We start from the raw sequence: 20373 nt of genomic DNA, 5'->3' as shown, positions 1-20373 counted from the left end.
ATGCATTCTCACTGAGAACTGGCTTCTAATTGTTTCGATCACAACAACATTAGATTCTTCATTTCTTCCGTGAAGTTTGGAATAATTTCATCATTTAATTTGTCAAGGGAGAGCAAGAAGTCAATAGCAGACTGGCACTCCAGCGAGTGGTGAACCTGTAACACCACTGTATTTTATTTTTTATTTTTATTTTAAACGAGTTTAATCTCTATAGGTTAACCAAAAAAATTAATACAATCAGATTATAAAAATTTCACTGATAGTTGTAAAAGTTTCTTACGTTGTCAATATATAACTACATGCTTTTTCCTCTATGTCTTTGCTCTCTCTTTTTTATCCGTCTAGTATGTCTAACTAATGCGGATTTGCACCACGTATAACTCATTAAATGAAGAAGTCATGCCTACTAGAAATTTTTTTATTAATTCTAGAGCTCGAACTCAAAATCTTTGATTAAGGGTAGAGGACATATATCCTACCATTTTTTTTTGTGGTTCCTCTCTAGGTTTATTCACAAGCAATTAATCAATTGATCTATACCGTTAATTTTGTATCTACCTGCAATTTCTACATGCGAGATGTTTCATTGGCCGTGAATGGAGGAATGAATATTAGACATGGGAACATAAAAATAACAAAGTCAGGGACATTACTCATGTTCTACAATAAAGTATAAATAGAAGTAACAAAATCGAAGGGTTGGATTGATAATTTTAATTGTTAGCTTTATTAACCCTTCCAAAACTAGACTTGATAATTTTCCTCGGTAGCTTTTTCAACCCTCCCGAAATTAGATTGAACAAAGAAATATGTTATCAATACTCTTAACTCTTTAGGAAAGTAAGTTATTTTCTCTTCTGAACAAAATTAATTAGTTCCAATTAGTTTGGCAGAAAAATAAAGAAATAAGCAAAAAGAATAAAGATATGCCAATTTGAAATTAACTCTATGTTTGAACTTTAAACAAGTCTCTTAACACTCCAAACTTGTTTAAGAAAGGGGGCCAGGTCAACATTGAAATTTGATAGGACGGTTGCGGGGAGAAACAACAAGTGGCAGAAAATTGTCGATTGGGCTTGATAGAGTCAGTAGTGTAGGCCCTAAATAAAGGATCCATCATTCAACGAATCTGGCCCATGACAAAGCCATTTTAAGAGAGTATATAGTTATAGCATCTTGGTACGCGAATATGGAAAAATACCATTGTATAGCCGTTGTAAAAATAATAGCCGAAAAAATATATAAAATTTATATATATATACATATATTTTGTATGTTATATACAAAAATTATACAAGTTTTATACACTTTTTCGGCTATCAGATGTAAATAGTTTCTGTCGCGGGCTAAAAGTAATAATACCGTGAGAAAATAACATTGTATGGCCACTCGAAGATTTTATTGGTCCATGTTTTCATTACTAACCCGATATGGCATTCCGGCCCAATTTATTTGTAACTTGTAGCCATTGTCTATTTCCAATGCATTTATCTTCCCAAAACCACATTTATTCCCAACCTTTTTTATCTTTCTTTCATTCTATCCAACACACAGATCTTTCTTCCCATTACCACTTTCAATTCTATCCTTTTTCTTTCTCACCCTCTTTCTCACCTCTTTCTTTCTCTCTCTCTTCTTCGTCTTCCTTTTTTCTTTATTTAGTTATTTCTTTTTCATTTTCCTTCCCTTCTCTATCTCCCATTTCAGATCTATATTTTTTTTTCTTTATTTTTTACTTCACACTGAAAAAGCTTGTTTGAGTACCTAGAAAGATCATAATTTTTTTAATTCAATTCTTAAAAAGATTTACTCAATTACGATGCATGATACAAGAGTGACAGCAAAAGTCGTGGGATTTTCTAGTCAAGCTTCTTCTTCTTCGGGTCATAATAGTGTTTTGTGAGTGAAGATCTTTTACAGTGAGTATCCGATGGGAAAAAATGACATTGTATAGTCACTGTAAAAATAATAGCCGAAAAATATATAAAAACTGTATATGTTTTGTATATATATACATTCTTTATTTATATACAAATATTATACAGTTTTTCGACTATTAGATCTAATTAGTTTTTGGCGCGGGCTAAAAGTGATAATACCCCGATAGTGGATCTGGATTTAATGGGGTAGTTGGGTGATACTTATATGTAATTTTTTGTGTATATATATATAATGTATTAAATATTTTATATACATATAGATAGAGTTGTATATATATGTGATAATTTGTATTATAGTTTTATATAAAAGTTATATGTATATTATTATGCTATATATAAAAGTTGTATATACATTGTATCCTAAGTTTGGTAATGTACTTTGTGTATATTGGGTGTATTCCAAACGTGTTTGTGTATCCAAATTGTATATTAATTTTTTTTATACATGATTATATAGTGTACATATACTACACAACATGTATATAGTATAGTATATATAAATTATATACATAATTATACATGATTGATACATATTGTGTAAGTGTATTTTTATATTGTATATAAATTGTTATATGCGTATAGAAGATGTATATTTACAGTTACACAATATTTAAAAGTTTTATATACAGTATTTTTCGAGTTTGATAATGTATTCTTAATGTATTACGAGCGTATTCTATATTTTAAGTGTATAAAAAAAATATATATTGTTCAACATTGTATAAAAAAGTGTCTATACACACTATACTAGTGTATAATATACATAGTACGTCTACAATATATACATCACCTTACGTCTACAATATATACATCACCTTCTTCCTCTTCTTCTTATATCATGGATCTTTTTTGCTTATGCAATATTATATTTTTCTATATTGGATCACTAAAAATTTAATTCTTTTTTGTAAAAGATAAAAAGGGGATTGTAATTTGTGTATAATAGGAAGTAGTTTGGTGGTTGTGGAGAAGACAGTTGGGTTTCTTCTTCTTTTTTGTAATAAATATTTTGTATGAACACTCATATAAAGTTGTATATACATAGTACTTGTATATTAATTTTATATAGAAGTTGTAAAGACACTGTTATACAATGTTAAAACTATATATGCAATGTATACTAAGTTTGGCAGTATGTCATTTGTGTATATTGAGTATATCCGAGTGTGTTTGTGTATCTAAAATATATCTTGTATACATTGTGAAATGTACATCTCTCTCTCACACACACACACATAATCTGTGTAAATTTTTTCTTCTTGAGTTGAGTTTTTAAGTAAGTTTTTCTCTTTTGAAAAATATTTTTTTTTTTTGAATTCACCAGCTTTTTGGACTTTTGACTGAATTATTTTGTTTGTGTAATTAAAAACTTATTTGACTGAAATAGTTTTATACTTTACATTGCTTTGGACAGAAGATATTTTTTTATTACTGTAAATGAGATTTTTAAAATAAAGAATCACTTGAAATACTTGACATGGGCTTAGAATGCGACTAGTGATATTTTTATTTCTCTGGCTAGCTATTATAATAAATTTTTGGCTTCAAATTGCATAATAAATTTCTAGGCTAGAACTTGTCAAAAGTTTCAGCCTAGTGGCTAAAAGTGAATTTGCCTCAATTTATTATTTAAACTCTCAGTACTTACTTAGGACATGATGCATTGTGGCATACCAGATTCTTCCAAGGGACACTATTCAACTCTTCTATTAAAGCTTTATAAGCAGCCTTAATTAATGTGAAAGTTTCCATTTCTGCTCATTTGAGGGCAGTTGCTCAAAACCTTTAAGGTTCTTTAACCTTAAACAAATATATATATAATTGCTGCAATTTTAGTTAGTTTTCATACTTAAATATATATAATTCACGTCGAAAGTATTGTGCTCAGATGAAACCGGTACCACAACATTACATCTAGTGTATAACCCAAAATTTAGATCTAGATTTTTATACAATTAGATTTATAAAGAAAAGGGGTTAATCAAAGTCAATATTAATATTCAAATAGCAGATCTAGTGTTTTTAAAAAAAATATTAGACGTGTGATGTTAGATAAGAATATCTTAGAACAATAATGACTTAAGAACATAAAAACTAGTAATAAATGACAATAAATGACATTTAAGTAATAAATGGAACAAGGTTCACCCGACAAGGGTGAGATTTTCCACTGAGCTAATTTCAGACAATGATGGATGATGATAAGCAGTTGAATATTATAATTCTTGGATCGGGAGAGAAGGATAGAGGAAAAAAAGTATAAAGGTAAACTTTGTATGTATTCAATAAAGAGAGAATCTTCATAGAGAATGTCAATGATGTTCTTTAAAAAAATATTTCATCCCCTTTCTAGATCTACATCTCTTCTTATTTATAAGGGTACATGGGTCACAAAACCCTAGATAGTACAATAGAGAGGAATATTCGTTAAAATATTCTCTAGGGAATCTGAATCCTTAAACTAGATGTTACTGCACACCGAGGACGGATGCTCGTCCTCATCCTCGTCTTCTATCAAGCCACCTCGTCCTCGACGACGATTTGCCTTCTTCACATGACCTCAACCTTTTAGAGTCATGTTGATACATCATAACATCAACACATCACGGTCTTCAAAGACTTTATCTCCGTTGACCAAGTCAAATGTACGACATGAAGTATTTCGCCCATGCATCCAGGTACAATGGGTCTAGAAATTAGTTATATATGTTTCATCATGCATGTATTAGTTCTAGAAAAGAAAAACAACATGTTATGGTTGTGCTTGATGAGGAGGAAAAATAATACTGTATAAATTTCAGAGCAACTTCACAAAACAAAGATGACATTTATAATTGATTCTAAAATAAATTGGTTATCCCGTGAGATTCGAGAAATTAAAAAGAATAAGATGCATTCAATTAAAACTGCAGGGAAAAATTGAAGTCAAGGTACCGTAAGTTAGGTAGGCGTATAAAATTTACGGAATTAAATTCATAAATTAATTTGGATTATATTTTAAATTCAAGATACATTGGTCCAAATAAATTATGGGCTAATATAAGTGAATTAATTATATAAGTCCAAAATATATGAATTAAATAAATAAATCTTAATCCATTGGGCTAGCCCACTTAATTGGGCTAAAGTGATGAGCCCACTTTATTAAGCCCAAGATATCATCATCCTCGAGGCCTAGTTTGGTGCCACGTGTCAAATTAGAGGTTTTGACCAATATTGTCCCCTTATCTTTGAGAATAGGTCTATTTTGGTCCCTCAAATATAACCCTAAGCATATTTAGTCCCTTAAATATGCTAAAGTGGAGCACCTTTAGTGATAATTTGTGTTATCCAATAAAATGAGAGGAAACATTTTGCTTTAGAGCAGAAGATTTGCTTTATGAATCAGAGTTGAGTAACACCGTTAGTTTTTGAATATATTGTGTTAGTGAGACAAAAGGTGCTCCATTTTAGCATACTTAAGGGACTAAATATGCTCAGGGGTATATTTGAGGGACCAAAATAGACCTACCCTCAAAGATAAGGGACAATATTGGTCAAAACCTCTGTCAGTGAGACTAAAGATGCTCCACTTTAGCATACTTAAGGGACTAAATATGCTCAGGGTTATATTTGAGGGACCAAAATAGACCTACCCTCAAAGATAAGGGACAATATTATCGTGCCACGTGTCAAAATGACAAGGCCATGCCAAGTCAAATTAAACGGCGAATGAAATCGTGCCACATGTCAAAATGACAAGGTCGTGCCAAGTCAAATTAAAGAGCCAATAAAATTATGCCACGTGTCAAAATGATAAGGCATGCCAAGTCATTTTAAAAAGCCAATGAAACTGCGCCACGTGTGCAAGTGACATATTCTGGCCAATCAAATGCGGCCTTATCACACTTCAATTTGATTGGTCGGAAAGAGTTTGTTCTTATCATAACTCTTCCCTCCCACAACTATAAATAGAGGTCTGCATAAGGATTAAAAGATCAAGATGAAGATTCAACAACAAGCTGCAAGCCCTTGGATTAAAAATACGTCAAGATCAAGATCAGGCCTCAAACATTTGGATTAAAATAAAATAAAATTCAAGATAAAGCTCGAAGGCTCTTCTATTTACTGTTGAAAAGTAGAATCAGAGGATTCATAGAGATTGTAATACTCAAATATTTGAAATAAAATACTACGATTGTTGCAATATTTTTCGGTCTTGATTTTATTTTCTCGACGCAATTTATTGTCTACAAATTCTGGGCCACAAACCCCGCAAGTAGAATTCAAGGTTTGCATGAGCCTAAACACAACTTGTGGTTTCATGTAAAGAAGCTATGAATGCCAACACATCACCTGTGAAGTTCACAACAAAAATGAGCAAGAAGCAGAGTACGAAATCCTCTTCTTTTCAAGATAAACCAAGTGGAAAGTTGACTCTAAAAGAAATGCAAGAGAATGAGTATCTATTTTTGGATTCTGATATGCCAGCATATTTTGAAGAACTCATCGAGTTAAATCTTATTGAGCTTCCGGAGATGAAACGGCCAAATGAAGCTGGGAAAACTGATGACCCAAATTACTGCAAATATCATCGACTTGTGAGCCACCCTCTGGAGAAGTGCTTTGTCTTCAAGGACAAAGTTATGGACTTGGATTGTGAAAAGAAGATCGTGCTTGAAGATGAGAAAGCAAGCGCAAACCAAGTCTTTATCACATTTGGCTCATTCAGTCCAGATGAATTATGTAGTTTTAAAAAAAGTAAAGATGAAGAATTACTAGAGAACAACAAAGTTGAACACGATCAACCCGATGATGATGAAGGTTGAATGTTGGTGACTCGTAGTAGGTGCCACAAAAGGAGCCCACGAAAAGAATCAATAGAACACCCAAAAAGGAAAATAATGGTGAAAAGACCAAGGAAATGGAATCCAGTTAAGCATTTGAAGAAAGCAAAAGTCGAGGTGCACCATCCTCAAAAGCTACGACATCCAGTGACCTTGGAGGATTTCTTGCCATGTTGGTTCCGCATGAAGATTTTCCATGATGGTATTGAGGCCTCTTGTTGCAATGCTGATAAAGAGGAAGAAAAGAGTGATGACCTACCGTTGGCACCATCTTTAGAAAATCTATCTCTACCTCTCATCTCAACTTTTCAATCCCACAACTATAAATAGGGGTCTTCATAACTCAGAAAAGACACCAGAAGTTATAACAAGAAGCAAGAGGGAGCTCGTGGATCAAACGCTGCAGATTTCTCTAAAAGCTACAAGCATTCAAGTGTTCTAAGGATTAAAAGATCAAGACGAAGATTCAAGAACAAGTTGGAAGCCCTTGGATTAAAAATACGTCAAGATCAAGATCAGGCCTCAAGCACTTGGATTAAAATAAAATAAAATTCAAGATTAAGCTCGAAGACTCTTTTATTTACTGTTAAAAAGTAGAATCAGAGGATTCATAAAGATTTTAACACTCAAATATTTGAAATAAAATACTACAATTGTTGTAATATTTTTCAGTCTTGATTTTATTTTCTCGACGCAATTTATTATCTACAAATTCTGGTATGCCTAGTGGGACAATTTCTATCTCTCATCTAAACTTTTTAATCACCAAATTTTAAGAACATCAAAATGGTTTCAAAGAAAATCAACCCCGGATCAACTTCCACCAAGGCTGCTAACTCCAGGTTCTATGCTGATGTGGAAAGCATCCTCGATGTTACCTTTGGAAGCTTTGGACCGTTACTAGGAGCAAAGTAAGCTCTTTAGGACAACAAGCACTCCAAGTGTCGTCCGCATCAATCCCTATTTTCGGATCTCCATCCTCAAGAGGAGCAAGATCTTTCACAAACTCACCCGAAGGAGGAAGCGATGTTGCTGAAAAGATCAAGAAAACTCTTGCTCTGCTTGACCTCTCCGGATCCAAGAACTCTGTTGTGAAGGAAGATGATGATACTTCAAGTGATGGATCCTCCCCACTTACACTGCATAGCGTGAGCCATTCGAGAATCAATCTGTGTGACAATCCATGCTACTCCCCATCATCTACAACAATCATGCAAGCCATGGTGACAAACACCTTATCTATGGATGAGCAGTTGGCAAACTTGACGGAAGCAATCGCTGGCTTGATCAAGTGCATGCAAAATCAAGATGCTAGAATTGACAGGCTAACAAATAGGGTGGGAATCTTGATGGAAGAAGAATCCACCCATGCACCTGGCAAGCTCCCAGAAGTTCTAGAGATTGTTTCTCCCCAAGACAAATAACATCCGCTAAGGCTATCAATGTCTCATCTGAAGGGATGATTCCAATCGATCAACTGAAGGAGTTCATTGAAGGAACTATTAAGAACAAGTATGAAGTTGCTGCCAAGTCCTCCCTTACATATGCAAAGCTATACACTGCAAGGGTCGCGATGTTGAAGATGCCTACTGGCTATCAACCTCCAAAGTTTCAACAGTTTGATGGTAAAGGTAATCCAAAGCAACATGTGGCGCACTTCGTTGAGACATGCAACAATGTTGGGGCGTATGGAGATTACCTCGTCAAGCAGTTTGTTCGCTCACTAAAAGAAAATGCTTTTGACTGGTACATAAACCTCGAGGCTGGATCTATCGATAGCTGGGATCAACTAGAGCAAGAGTTCCTCAATGGCTTTTATAGTACGAGACGTACTGTGAGTATGATAGAACTTACAAATACTCGTCAACGAAAAGGTAAACCAGTTATCGACTTTATCAATCGTTGGAGGAATACAAGCCTCAACGGCAAAGAGAGGCTTAGTGAAGCTTCTGGCATAGAGATGTTCATCCAAGGCATGCATTGGGGACTCCGCTACATCCTGCAAGGTATCAAGCCTAGCACATTTGAAGAGCTTGCGACTCGTGCCCATGACATGGAGTTAAGCATGGCCTCCGCTGGAAACGAAAGGTTGCCTATCTATGAGCCTCGCAAAGGGAACGACAAGCAAGAAGTCAGGAAGTGGGACAAGTTCGTACCCAAGTCTGAAAACAAAGAAGTTATAACAAGAATCAAGAGGGAGCTCGTGGATCAAACGTTGCAGATTTCTCTAAAAGCTACAAGCATTCAAGTATTCTAAGGATTAAAAGATCAAGACGAAGATTGAAGAACAAGCTGCAAGCCCTTGAATTAAAAATACATCAAGATCAAGTTCAGGTCTCAAGCACTTGGATTAAAATAAAATAAAATTAAAGATTGAGCTCGAAGGCTCTTTTATTTACTGTTGAAAAGTAGAATCAGAAGAATCATAGAGATTGTATAACTCAAATATTTAAAATAAAATACTACAATTGTTGTAATATTTTTCGATCTTAATTTTATTTGCTCGACACAATTTATTTTCTACACGTTACACTGATGCAATATTTATCCCAAATGAGACTTCAGTTTAACTAACAAAGTTGTCGTATTATTCCTTTATCTTAATAGATTCTTACCATGCAGGTGGCTTAATGTCGTCGACCACTCTTTTTATGTCTTAAACGCTTTGGCCTGATATAAACACATTATTACATCACATTATGATGCATTCCTTTGAGTGCACTCAAAGCTGCAAAGTTCATCTCGTCTTCATGCTTTTACCTTTTTACTGCTATAAACAGTATTTTCCAAAGGCGTGCGTATCTATTCGGTCATCAAAGTTACGGCTCCACCTTCAAATTTTAAACAAATGAACTGACTCAAAATGATGAAACAGAAGCAAAGGACAGACAAAATGTCCTGCGCACAGCAGCCTTTGTTGCTCTACGCAGTACTATCATACTCGACCATCAATTTCTTCGCCTTTGCTTCGCGATAATTTATTACTGTACTAAATTTGGATTGATTACGAACTTCGTTGCTAATCTCTAACATAATTTTTTTGATAATTTGTTGTTAATTCATCTATAAATAGGAATAGCGATAAATTTTTCTGTTTAGCTATAAAATTTATTTGTCACTAATCCCGATTTTTTAATTAGTGACTAATATTGTCACACTCCATATAACCAGTTTTTAAATAATCTTGTATACTTCTATTACTTATCATCTCTATGTTAATTAATATTTCACTAATTGAAACAGAAAGGATAAATGCAAAAAAAATAAAAATAAAAGTAATACATGACATCTTATTTTCTAAAACGGTAAATATTTTAAGTAGATTCGATTATCAAAATGACTAATATTTGAGATAGTAGATAGTACTTTTTTTAAATAAAAAAATTAACTTCACTTTTTATAAGGTAAAAGAAACGTACATTTAGGAGAAAACACAATCATTAAATGCCTTCAATACGAAACCTCGTTACAAAAAGTGGAACTACAAAATATGCTTTAGGGCTGTGGAAAACATACAAGCGAAAATTAACATAAATACTGGAGTACGCAGTAAAGAGCCACTCTGCAATCAATTAGCTAATTAATCCGCCATGGCCCAAGTCATATCATTCTCAAAAATCCAATGGCAGACTTCAATACGACCAGGCCCTGACCCTAATGCCACGAAAGCACCGTGACCTGGACTCCATGCTGACGTGTCTATATGACAAATGGCAACACCATGATTTATCTTAGCCTTTGTCTCTACGTTAAGAATGTCTGCTTCGTAGACCCTAACTTTTGGAACAGAGTGGCAGTAATACAGTAGGTAAGGGTACAGGCTCTGATGGCATGAAACTGATTGTGTCACTCTACCACCGTTGATTCCCTTGACTTTTCCGATCATGACTTTCTCTTTTGACCCGACCACGTTATCGGTAGTCCTCACCACCACATTGTGGCCTAAAACTGATACGGCAAAGTCGATCATGTCCTCGACGGAGCCAACGCATCGCTTGGTCTCGCCTTGGCTCGGAGCACGCTCGCACTCTGCTAGCGCGTTAATAATCACGCGCTCCATGGTGGAGTTCTCCTGCGCGTGGAATATTGTCTTCATGTTGGATAATTCCTGGGTAGAGAACGGTAGTTTAGATGAAATTGTTCGGGGCAAAAATGACCTCCTAGGCATTTTGTCACGTATGTCGGGCATTTTCATCACTGTCCCTTCCTTCAGAATGGCTTCTCGAAAGAATTTACCCTCCTCTACCCATTTATTTACCGATTTGCCACTGGTGTTCAATGAACCAACCGTAGGAGTGCTTTTTTTGGTGTATCCCGCAAAATTGACACCCTTTGGAGAATACTCTTTAAACGAGTTGTTGAAACCATAAATCTTAAACCCAACCGAAGGATCTTTAGCTCCTTTACCATATTCTTTGAAAGTGTCTTTTCCTTCATTAAATGATTTTCCATAATTCACGAAATTTGCCTTCCCAGAACTGGAACCCTTTGCGTAAGACGTAAACGTGTCAGTACCTGCATTGGCCGAATTCCTATAACTTGTGAAAGTGTCTACTCCACTGTTTCCACCAGCCCCATAATTCTTGAAATTATTGTTAGGGTTGTTGGAATTTGTCGAATAAGCCTTGAACGAATCATTTGCGGAATTACCCGATTCCCCATATCCATTGAACGATGATCCAATAACATTAGACGTGTCACCATATGTAGTAAACTCAGCAGGCACACCATTTCCATTTTTGGCGTAGCTAATAAATGCTTCGTTTCCAGAATTAGTATCACCAACATAGCTCGTAAATGAAAGCTTATGATTGTTGCCGTCTGAATCGTAAGAAGCGAACCGAAGATCTGGGACATTGACACGTGGCATGTAGTTCTGGAAAGTTCCTCCCCCGCCAGTAGCTCCGGCTGCGTAGGAGGTGAAATTTCCGGATGCTACATTGCCGTCCGCCGCGTAACTATTGAAGTCCTCGCGATGGCCGGTGGAGCTCCGACTGTATTTAGTGAAATCGCCGGTGGCGAAGTTGACGCCATCGGAGTAGTTCTTGAAATTGTCTCCTCCACCTAGCCTAGAGGATCCATAGTTTGAGAATTTTTTGTTATTGTAGACAGCAAAATTTGCATCTTTACTAGGACTTGCGTCAAGGTACGGTTTCGAGTCAAAAAAACAGAATAATTTGGCGGAGGAGCAGAAGGAGGGAAGATGACCGGAGAGAGATTTTTGGGTGGCGAGACTGGTGTAGAAGGCGGCGTCCACGGCGGAGAGTGGTGAAGCTTTTGAAAAAAGGAAAGAGGGTATAGGGAGTTTGTTGGAGATTTTTTTGTTCCAATATCGTACAAGTGAAGCCTTTACCGTAAATGGATTTTCTTTGGGTAACAATGAATCTTTGCTTTGTTCATTTGTTTGAGCCAATGAAGCCTACAAGAAAAAAATGAATAAGGGCTGTAAGAGACAAATTAGAAGGTTAAATGTAAAGGAATTAGGGACAAATTAGAAGGCGTGTATAGAAAATCTATATGCTACATAAATTTCAAATGAGAATATAAAAAACGCAATGTATGTACAAGCTAGTTAGTTACACTTACAGTGGAGGAAGAAGAAGACAATAAGAAGAAGAACAAGAGAAGAGAAATCTTGAGTTTGACACTTCTGTCCATTTCACCTTTGGCCTCTTCTATGTTTTGAGTCGTAAGGTTGTGGAGATAACGACATAAATAGAAGATCCAATGGACAATTTCTCGTACTTTCCTATTTTACTGAGGTTTTATTTTACCGCTGTTGATTTTTAAATTTAATTCTTTTACTTTCGGTGTAGAATATTAGTTTGCGTAACTTATTTAGCAAAGTGACAAAGATTCTCATTGTCCAATTCATATATTCTTTTAACGAAAGAAAAGAAAGCAGTTCTTACTCAGATCTAAATAGAGGAAGTCAGTAAATTAAACCACAGATGAGACTAGCTAAATGAGAGAAGGCACGTTTTACAAATAAAAGCAGATCCCTTTTTGTTCAGATATAATCCCAGCCAAATAGATATAGGCCTCCCCTCATGCGTCATGTAAGGTATGCATTAGTTTTCATTTATTTTTTCTTTCTGTTTTACTTTACTGCGAACTATTTTCATCTCTTATCTTGTTGCCTATTCAATTAAAAGCGAAAGATTATTATTGGTGGTGTAGTTCGTAAGTTAGCCTAGATTGAAAAGATGCCGTTGTAAAATTTTATTTTTTATTTTTTTGTGAAAAATGAAGACCATTGAGGAAACATTAGACTCTGGATTTAGAATCAATCAGTTTAGAATAAACATTATATTATTATAGGTTTATAATCGAAATGCTTTTTGTGTTTATGCACATAATTTAAACCACAAGAAATAAGTCTAATTGAAGTGCAGAATTCATCCTAAATCCACCATCACTCTCCTCCAATATGCAGGAAAGAAAAGAAATGGGTATTATAGCCACAGAAACAGTCTAGTGTAGAAATTATGAGTTCAACTAATCATACATTAAATATGTAATAAATTTGTGATGGCGGAGAATCTGAATTCATAACGTTTTAATCCTGTATAACCATAGTACCCAAAATGCAGAGAATACCATCTTGAAAAGAAGAAATAGGACTGTTTTGATAAAGCATTGTACTCCAACATCTGCTCTATTCTGAACTGACAACTGTGAACCTGAGAGAGGTTAATTGAAGGGTTTGCCCACAGCATGCTTTCGATATTTGCATTGAACATTTATCTAAGGATAACTAAAATTAGCAACTAGGCAAGTTGGAGGGTTGCTGGACCACATTATCAAAGCATTAGTGTCATGCGCAGAAAACAAGACAAAGAGCAGGCATATAACAGTGCACTACTACTGACTACTGAGTAAGATTCCGATAGGACACGAACATCTAAGCTTTTAACAAGGAGATGCTCTGTACTGTGATTGATTCAACTTATTATAAAAGTGAAATTAGTAATTGAAATTAAAATACATTACCTAATACAACAAAGTTAAAATCAAATAGTATGAAATTTTCCACAGAGTGTATATAAGACAGCAGTAATAATTTTAATAAGCTAGAGTACAAGGAACAATCTCTCAGACATGCTTCGTTTTTGACCAATTGTGAAATCCTTTTTTTAATGGTGTCAGTGAGACCACATTGTATTCGAATCTTTGTGGTTTCGTCGTTTGATGCAGCTATTTCTGTGCTACTAGTACCTATTGCATCTAACCATATGCCATATCCACTATGGTGGAGCATTTGTTTTTTCCTATTAGAACTGTGGGCGGCAGTAAATCGAAGTTTTTTAATCAGGAGCAATCATCGACAAATTATTATTTTTAAATATTCTACTCCAGCGATTTTGTCGCAAAAATATAGTTAAATGAAAAAGTATTCTAACAACTTAAACTTTTAGAGCTCATTTGGCCATAATTTTTTTTTTTTTTCTAATCAGTATTTGATCATAAAATTTTCAAGTTTTACTTGAAAATGAATTTTAGAATTTTTCAAAAATTTAAAAAACTTCAAAGTTGTTTTTCAAAATTTTCACTCAAATCACTCACAAAAATTCAAAAACAACCCAAAATTATTTCATGTCCAAACACAAGTCTAATTTTTAAATACAATTTATATTTAAAAAAATTAATTTTTTCGGAAATTTTACAATTCTTATGTCCAAACGCCCACTTAATTGGCCGAATGCTGTTTCTTAAATCATGGATCCACGATGACTTCTAATTACTTCACAAATTTTATAATGGTTAATGCTCATTGTCTTGATTATAGTGTCTACTTTAATCTGCAAAGCTTGTCAATTAATGTCAACTTGCTCTTTTCATTTACACTACGCATAAAATATACGATCACAAAGTTTATATATACATATAACGCAAACACTGCGACACTATCTCCAACTTTTGCTGTTCTTTTGAAGTATTATCTTCCACAGTTTTTTTTCTTTTGACAAGGATTAGACTCGTAACATGTTTGACGACGTATGAATGAGAAAAATATTGAAGATTGTTTTGGGCCAAGATAATGTAGGTTTGAGAAATCTAGTAACATGTGACCCATTGCCGATGTTAGCCTACTTAGTGAAAAGCCCGGAGACTTCAAAAATTCACCATTTTCGTTCACCCAAAAAGTTTATATTTTTAGTCTAAATTAACTTAATATATGCCTTTTTTGTGATCTCTCACAAGCAAATACCGCAAGCAGATTTGTTGCTACTTTTGTTGTTTGGGCCTAAGAATTATGACGACTATTTAAGTTAATTCTTCAATTTTATGTTCTCCTCATTATCCCCTAATATATAGGAGCAGGTGATGTCGTCAAAGTCTCGAGGAAATTGAGCTCTGTACAATGGATTGTTCATGAGCTTCCAATAATCTATTGTCTAAGACAATGACGAAAGTAGTTAAAGACTTTTTGTACATCTCAAACGTGTTAACATACTTGATGGAGATTTACCTACCCATCACATCATAGCCTTAGCAAAATATCCACAGAAATTGCAACAAGTTATTAATTTTTTACCTTTTTAGTCTCTTTAACATAGCAAATATTTGACCATATTAGTATTTGCAAATATTAAGCTTCAATATTTGAAATTATTAAAATACTTTATGGATAAATGGGGCCAAAAGAAGAAAAATAAACAGAGAAACAGATGGAGGAATTTTAAGACTACAGTAAAGATATTTTTTTCGTTGTGTGGGTGTTAGCTAGCATCAGAAAAAAATTGATCTTTCTCGTCACTCTCATAATCTCAACTACACATTTGTTGTTGTCCTCTTTCTTTCCTAACTTGTGTTATGAAATCAGAGATCAGTTAAAATCCAGTCAATAAACAACAACAATGGTAAAAGCTTTTACCTCCAATACTAGTCTTCCGCCATGTAATTCCTCTGAGCCACCTCCAATCCCATGTCATCCTCAATTCCACCTGAAACCCAACACCCGCCGTCACCTTATCACCTCACTTTCCATTCTAATATCTCCATTTTTCGCTTCTCCAAAGCTTAATTATGACCCACTTAGCCCATTTTCTTTACCAGTATCAAATGCGCGTGGGCTTTTCCAAATGCCACCTGTTCGCCTCACCAACCGGTAATTCTTGAATTCTTATGCTCGAAAGTTGTGATTTTTTTATGAGCAATGTGTAATTTGTTGAGGTGATTGGCAGGTATTTTTTGGTGAGAGCAGGGGAGTCGGAATATGAGAGTTTGGGGATAATTAACACAAACCCAGTTGCCAAAACATCTGTGGATAATGGGCTGTCTGAGAAAGGGAAGAAACAGACAGTGAGAGCGGCGTTTGATTTGAAGGAAATGAGAGCTTGTGAAGGAAGTTGTTGGATTTGGCCTTCCATTACTCAGAGAGCTTATCAGGCTGCTGAGATTATCGCTGCTGTTAATGGTATCAATCGAAGGTATTCACAGTCGTAGTAATAATTGCCTCAAAGTAACAGGAATTATTTTCTTGAAATTCACTGCATTTGATTTGAGGGTTAATGTTAAATGCCAATGCTAACGCAATGCATGGTTTTGTGATAGTTCATTTCTTTTTATTTTTTACCAGAATTATAATTCAGTTGATATAACTACTTCGTTTTTTGATACTTGATTTGGCGGTGTTGCAGCCGTATAGTCCCCGAATATAGCTTTCTGGATGCTCGTGGATTGGGGGCATATGAGGGGAAAAGCTTGGATACATTATCTGAAGTAAGATGCTGCCTTTCTACCCAATCATATAAGTAATACCGTCTCTCATTTATGAGTTAAATTAAACATTGACACTAATATATGTGCATGAAATGTATATAGTTATGAATTATGCGCACCGGTGGTGGGGAAGGATTAATTTGTTGCAGCTGAAGTCAATTTTTAATCCTATTAATAATCATAAGACGAAACAAGTAGAAATTTTCAAGAATTTTGGAATCCATGCTCTAGTATTTTCTGCCAAGGGATCAACAATGAGTCATTTCTCTTGCTTCAGAGAACTTGAATTAACTCTTTCTACTCAATTTGCCTCCAAACTAACTATACTCTTATATGCTAAAAATGATTCTAGAATCATTGCAACACTGCCCACTTCCCTTTACCCTACTTAAATTAAGTTTGAACAACAATGTAGGTGGGAGAGCAATCAAGAACCAAATCGTCCTAAATACATGACCTGTTTAAATAAGTTCCAGATATAATGTTGCAGGTGTATGAATCAGACAGCCTTTCTCCGAATATAAAGCCACCCCCTACTGATGATGGAACACCTAATGAGAGTGTTTCGGATGTCTTTGTTCGTGTAACACAAGTTATGTCAGTTCTTGAAACCCAATACTCTGAGGACACGGTCATTATTGTTTCACCAGATTCTGACAACTTGACAATTCTGCAAGCTGGTTTAACAGGGCTTGATCTTCGAAGGCAAGTGACCGCTACTCTGTTGCTTGCAGTTTAGGTCACTCCGATATTTAAATGGCTTTTGCTTTCTTGTTGACATGTTCCTCCTATCATATTTGCAGGCATAGGGATCTATCTTTTGGACCAGGTGAAGTTAGATATGTTGATGCTAGCAGTATACCTACCTATAAGCAACCTGAATCAAAAGTTTATAAATGCTTAAATCCCCCTAGCTGTACATGACATTATATTCCAAGTTTGGATTTCGCCAACAACAATGCAGGTGAAATACGTGCGTTTTTACAACTATATATTGTTGGCTTAGACATCATGTTTTATATATACCGCTGAACAAAGTCTTGACATTCTTCTTCTAATGGTTTCATTCTCTGAATTCCAACTGAAGCTTTAGTTAAAAAGTTCTTTACAGGGCTGCAGCTATAGTAAATTTCTCCACTGGAACGTTTAGTCAGTGCTACATGTAAATGCGAGTTGATTCACTGCAATATAAATTACTATCATTTGTTATCACAAATGCTAAATATTTGACTTTCAACAGGATCATTTCTCATCATTGTTGGTGAAGATGGGCTCAGGTAGCTGTATGCATTTCTTCATTCTCAAAGTATGCTGATGTCTGGCCAGCACCTCCAATGCTTTTCCCATGTACATGTCATCAGTAGTTAGTCTTGGCAAAAAATTTCTTTCTTTTCTGTTTGTGCGTAATCAAGAACAGAAAAAATTGAGATAGAATTATGTACATTAATGGATATATTAACTGAATTTTTCTGTCTAAATGTCACTCACGCTCATCATAAACTTTTATATTGGAAATATGTCGCTTGACCTACTGTTTCAGGCTTACGAGAGATGTAGTTGTAACTCTTATTTTCCGCAAGTTTCAATTTATACATCTCATCAAATGATTGCCTTCTATTAATCCCTGTTTTCAGAGGAAGACAGGGAATTTCCCGCCAACAAAAGGTATTGGCATCTCCACGAACTTCCCGGTGACATAAGGATGTGCTACCGGAAAGCAGGGGACTATCTGTATAGGGTAAAATATGTTCATATTAAGTTCTAGCATAATAGAGCGACACGTGGAGCCGGAGACAGATGGAAAGCGAGGCAGGTGGAAATCAAGTCGGGGGACAGCAATCTCGGTTGTCCCTGAAGGGGATGTTGCTCATAAAGACAAATAAATACATGTTGCCCGGTAACATTCAATGGAAAATATTCCATAGCATTAAGTACATAGTCCGTTACAGAGAAAATAGCATTCACAGCTTGTCGTTACACATTCTTCAATGGCCCCCATAATTGTCATTTAAGAGGGGTTTGATCCCTAGAATTTTCTGATAAACTTATGCTATATAAAGCTCAATAATACTTTATTTCTTGTCTTCTAATATCTGCGACATATTCAGTGGCCAAATTTTATGATACAAGCTTTTGTCACGGCTAAGTTATTCAGTCTCAATGAATGAGCAATGATGCTTAGTGCTGACAGTGTAAGAATAGGATGACTGTTGACCTGCATAAAAATGGTAGCTAGCCCTAATATTACTCGCCAATTGTGACTAGGGCAGTTTTGAAATAAAGGACAGGAGAGTGGTCTAGTACTTGAAATTTGGTTGATGCATATTTCTTACAGAAAAAGCTCATGCGTTAACACATCTGAAGAATTTTGACGTAAAGTTTCCCGCTGAGAATGTAGAAATTAAACAACTTTTGGACAATTTACTTTTAATCCTTTTAATAAAAAGAAAACAATCTTTAATGCGCAGAACATGGAAAATTGGACTACGTTTCATCAATTTTACAATTTCCGTCTTTACAATTTAAGTTTTGTTTATATGAAATTACCTTCTACACAAAGTTTTGACAACATAACATAAATTTCTTATTTTTCACTTTTTTCTCCATTAGAATTAATGACCGTAACATGACATTATATTTTGAACAAACTGTAGTTGAAAACTCAAACCGCACTGGGCAAGATCGAGAACATAGCAAATCTGCAAATTTTCAGTTTAATGATTAGAGGTTTAGCTGCAGAATTAATCTAAATTGAAGTATAACATCTTTAGTACTGTTGTGATATTTAGACTATCATTCTAGAGAAATCTGGAACTATGAACTTTCTCTCGCTTTCAACTTTGTAGATAATGACCTCTTAATATAATATAATGTCTTATTATGCGTTATTCTTTGCATGGTCCTTAATTTTATCGATTAAAACAGATGGCTTTACCGTCACCAGGAGATTACAGCTTTTCTTCCCACCCTCTTTTGCCGACCCTTATCGAAGCTTCAAATATATTACTAGCAATTAACTTTTGGCATTTATTTAACAATAATTATTACCGCACTTTTTCAAGAAGACTGCTATATTTCTTCAAGCATATTGATTTTTTCTAACTTTGGGCTGAACTCCTTTTTTCTTTTTGTTTCGCAGTCTTTATATAAATAGTCGATCAAATTCATTGTTTACTTTTTCTGTTTTATATACATAAATTATATATACTAATTATATATAGATTATACATATAATATTGTACATAAATTTTATATATGTTATATATTCATCGATTATATTTAATTTAATTGGTTGAGTGTACGTCTATTTGGGTTAACTCTTTTTTTTTTTTCCTTTCTAAAGGACTTGCGAGTTGTGAATTTTGGACATAATGATGTGGTACATGTTTGTCGAAGTGTTAATTGTTAATGTTAATTTTTTCTTCTTTATAGTCTTATAGTCTCATTATGAACATCAAATTAAGAAATGTGACTAAACGGTGAACAAGGGAAAATAATGAAAAAGATAGTACATACTCGATGCTTCTAGTGCACTCCAAATCGAAGGTCATTTTCAAGCTGATTTGCTTATTACTTCTTTTTAGCTGGGGCTACGTTTATCAATCCGATCTCGATGTCTTTGATTTTGTTTATAATAGATGAATAATTTTATTTTCCAAGTTAGGCTAACCACACATTTAACTCAAATTGGGAATTGCTAGGTATATGATACAAATATATAACTTCGCAAATTACGGTAACCAATTATTAAGAGTAACAAAATTAAAACGAAAACATTATCGACTTTCTGTTATTTTCTGTTGCGAAAAATAACACAACAATCAAGACTGGAACAGTAAGTGGGTGGGAAATGAAAGCGATGGGAGAACCAATTTGAAACT

General features: G+C 34.7%; 2 protein-coding genes across 7 annotated transcripts; one reads left to right on the top strand and one right to left on the bottom strand.

Annotated features, from left to right (window-relative positions):
• Positions 1-10186: 10186 nt before the first annotated feature.
• LOC107803404 (polygalacturonase 1 beta-like protein 2) lies at positions 10187-12511 on the bottom strand. Its single transcript, XM_016627118.2, has 2 exons — positions 12353-12511; positions 10187-12185 (listed from the first exon to the last, which is right to left on the bottom strand). The coding sequence occupies exons 1-2, from the start codon at positions 12422-12424 to the stop codon at positions 10347-10349; spliced, it is 1911 nt and encodes a 636-aa protein (XP_016482604.1). The 5' UTR covers positions 12425-12511; the 3' UTR covers positions 10187-10346.
• Positions 12512-15400: 2889 nt separating this feature from the next.
• LOC107803401 (uncharacterized) lies at positions 15401-18023 on the top strand. Of its 6 annotated transcripts, none has more exons than XR_001652019.2 (7): positions 15401-15878; positions 15955-16200; positions 16411-16492; positions 16983-17197; positions 17296-17456; positions 17604-17654; positions 17733-18023. XR_001652019.2 is itself a non-coding variant. In XM_016627116.2 (6 exons), the coding sequence occupies exons 1-6, from the start codon at positions 15628-15630 to the stop codon at positions 17771-17773; spliced, it is 861 nt and encodes a 286-aa protein (XP_016482602.1). In that variant the 5' UTR covers positions 15401-15627; the 3' UTR covers positions 17774-18023. The 6 variants fall into 6 exon arrangements, 3 of the variants coding, with proteins under 3 accessions (XP_016482602.1, XP_016482595.1, XP_016482601.1); XR_001652018.2 differs by having other exon boundaries at positions 17594-17654; XR_001652021.2 differs by having other exon boundaries at positions 17296-17465.
• Positions 18024-20373: the final 2350 nt, after the last annotated feature.

Source organism: Nicotiana tabacum, chromosome 4 (genome assembly GCF_000715075.1).
Source record: "Nicotiana tabacum cultivar K326 chromosome 4, ASM71507v2, whole genome shotgun sequence".
Classification (NCBI taxonomy): Eukaryota; Viridiplantae; Streptophyta; class Magnoliopsida; order Solanales; family Solanaceae; genus Nicotiana; species Nicotiana tabacum.
This window is presented reverse-complemented; position numbering and strand designations above follow the sequence as displayed.

Excerpts from the sequence above, each read along its gene's own strand:
- LOC107803404 (XM_016627118.2), bottom strand. The coding sequence starts at position 12,424 with ATGGACAGAAGTGTCAAACTCAAGATTTCTCTTCTCTTGTTCTTCTTC. Across the intron at positions 12,186-12,352 it reads TGTCTTCTTCTTCCTCCACT|GCTTCATTGGCTCAAACAAA; the intron begins GTAAGTGTAACT and ends TTTTTCTTGTAG.
- LOC107803401 (XM_016627109.2), top strand. The coding sequence starts at position 15,628 with ATGGTAAAAGCTTTTACCTCCAATACTAGTCTTCCGCCATGTAATTCC. Across the intron at positions 16,201-16,410 it reads GTTAATGGTATCAATCGAAG|CCGTATAGTCCCCGAATATA; the intron begins GTATTCACAGTC and ends GCGGTGTTGCAG. Across the intron at positions 17,198-17,295 it reads ACAGGGCTTGATCTTCGAAG|GCATAGGGATCTATCTTTTG; the intron begins GCAAGTGACCGC and ends TCATATTTGCAG.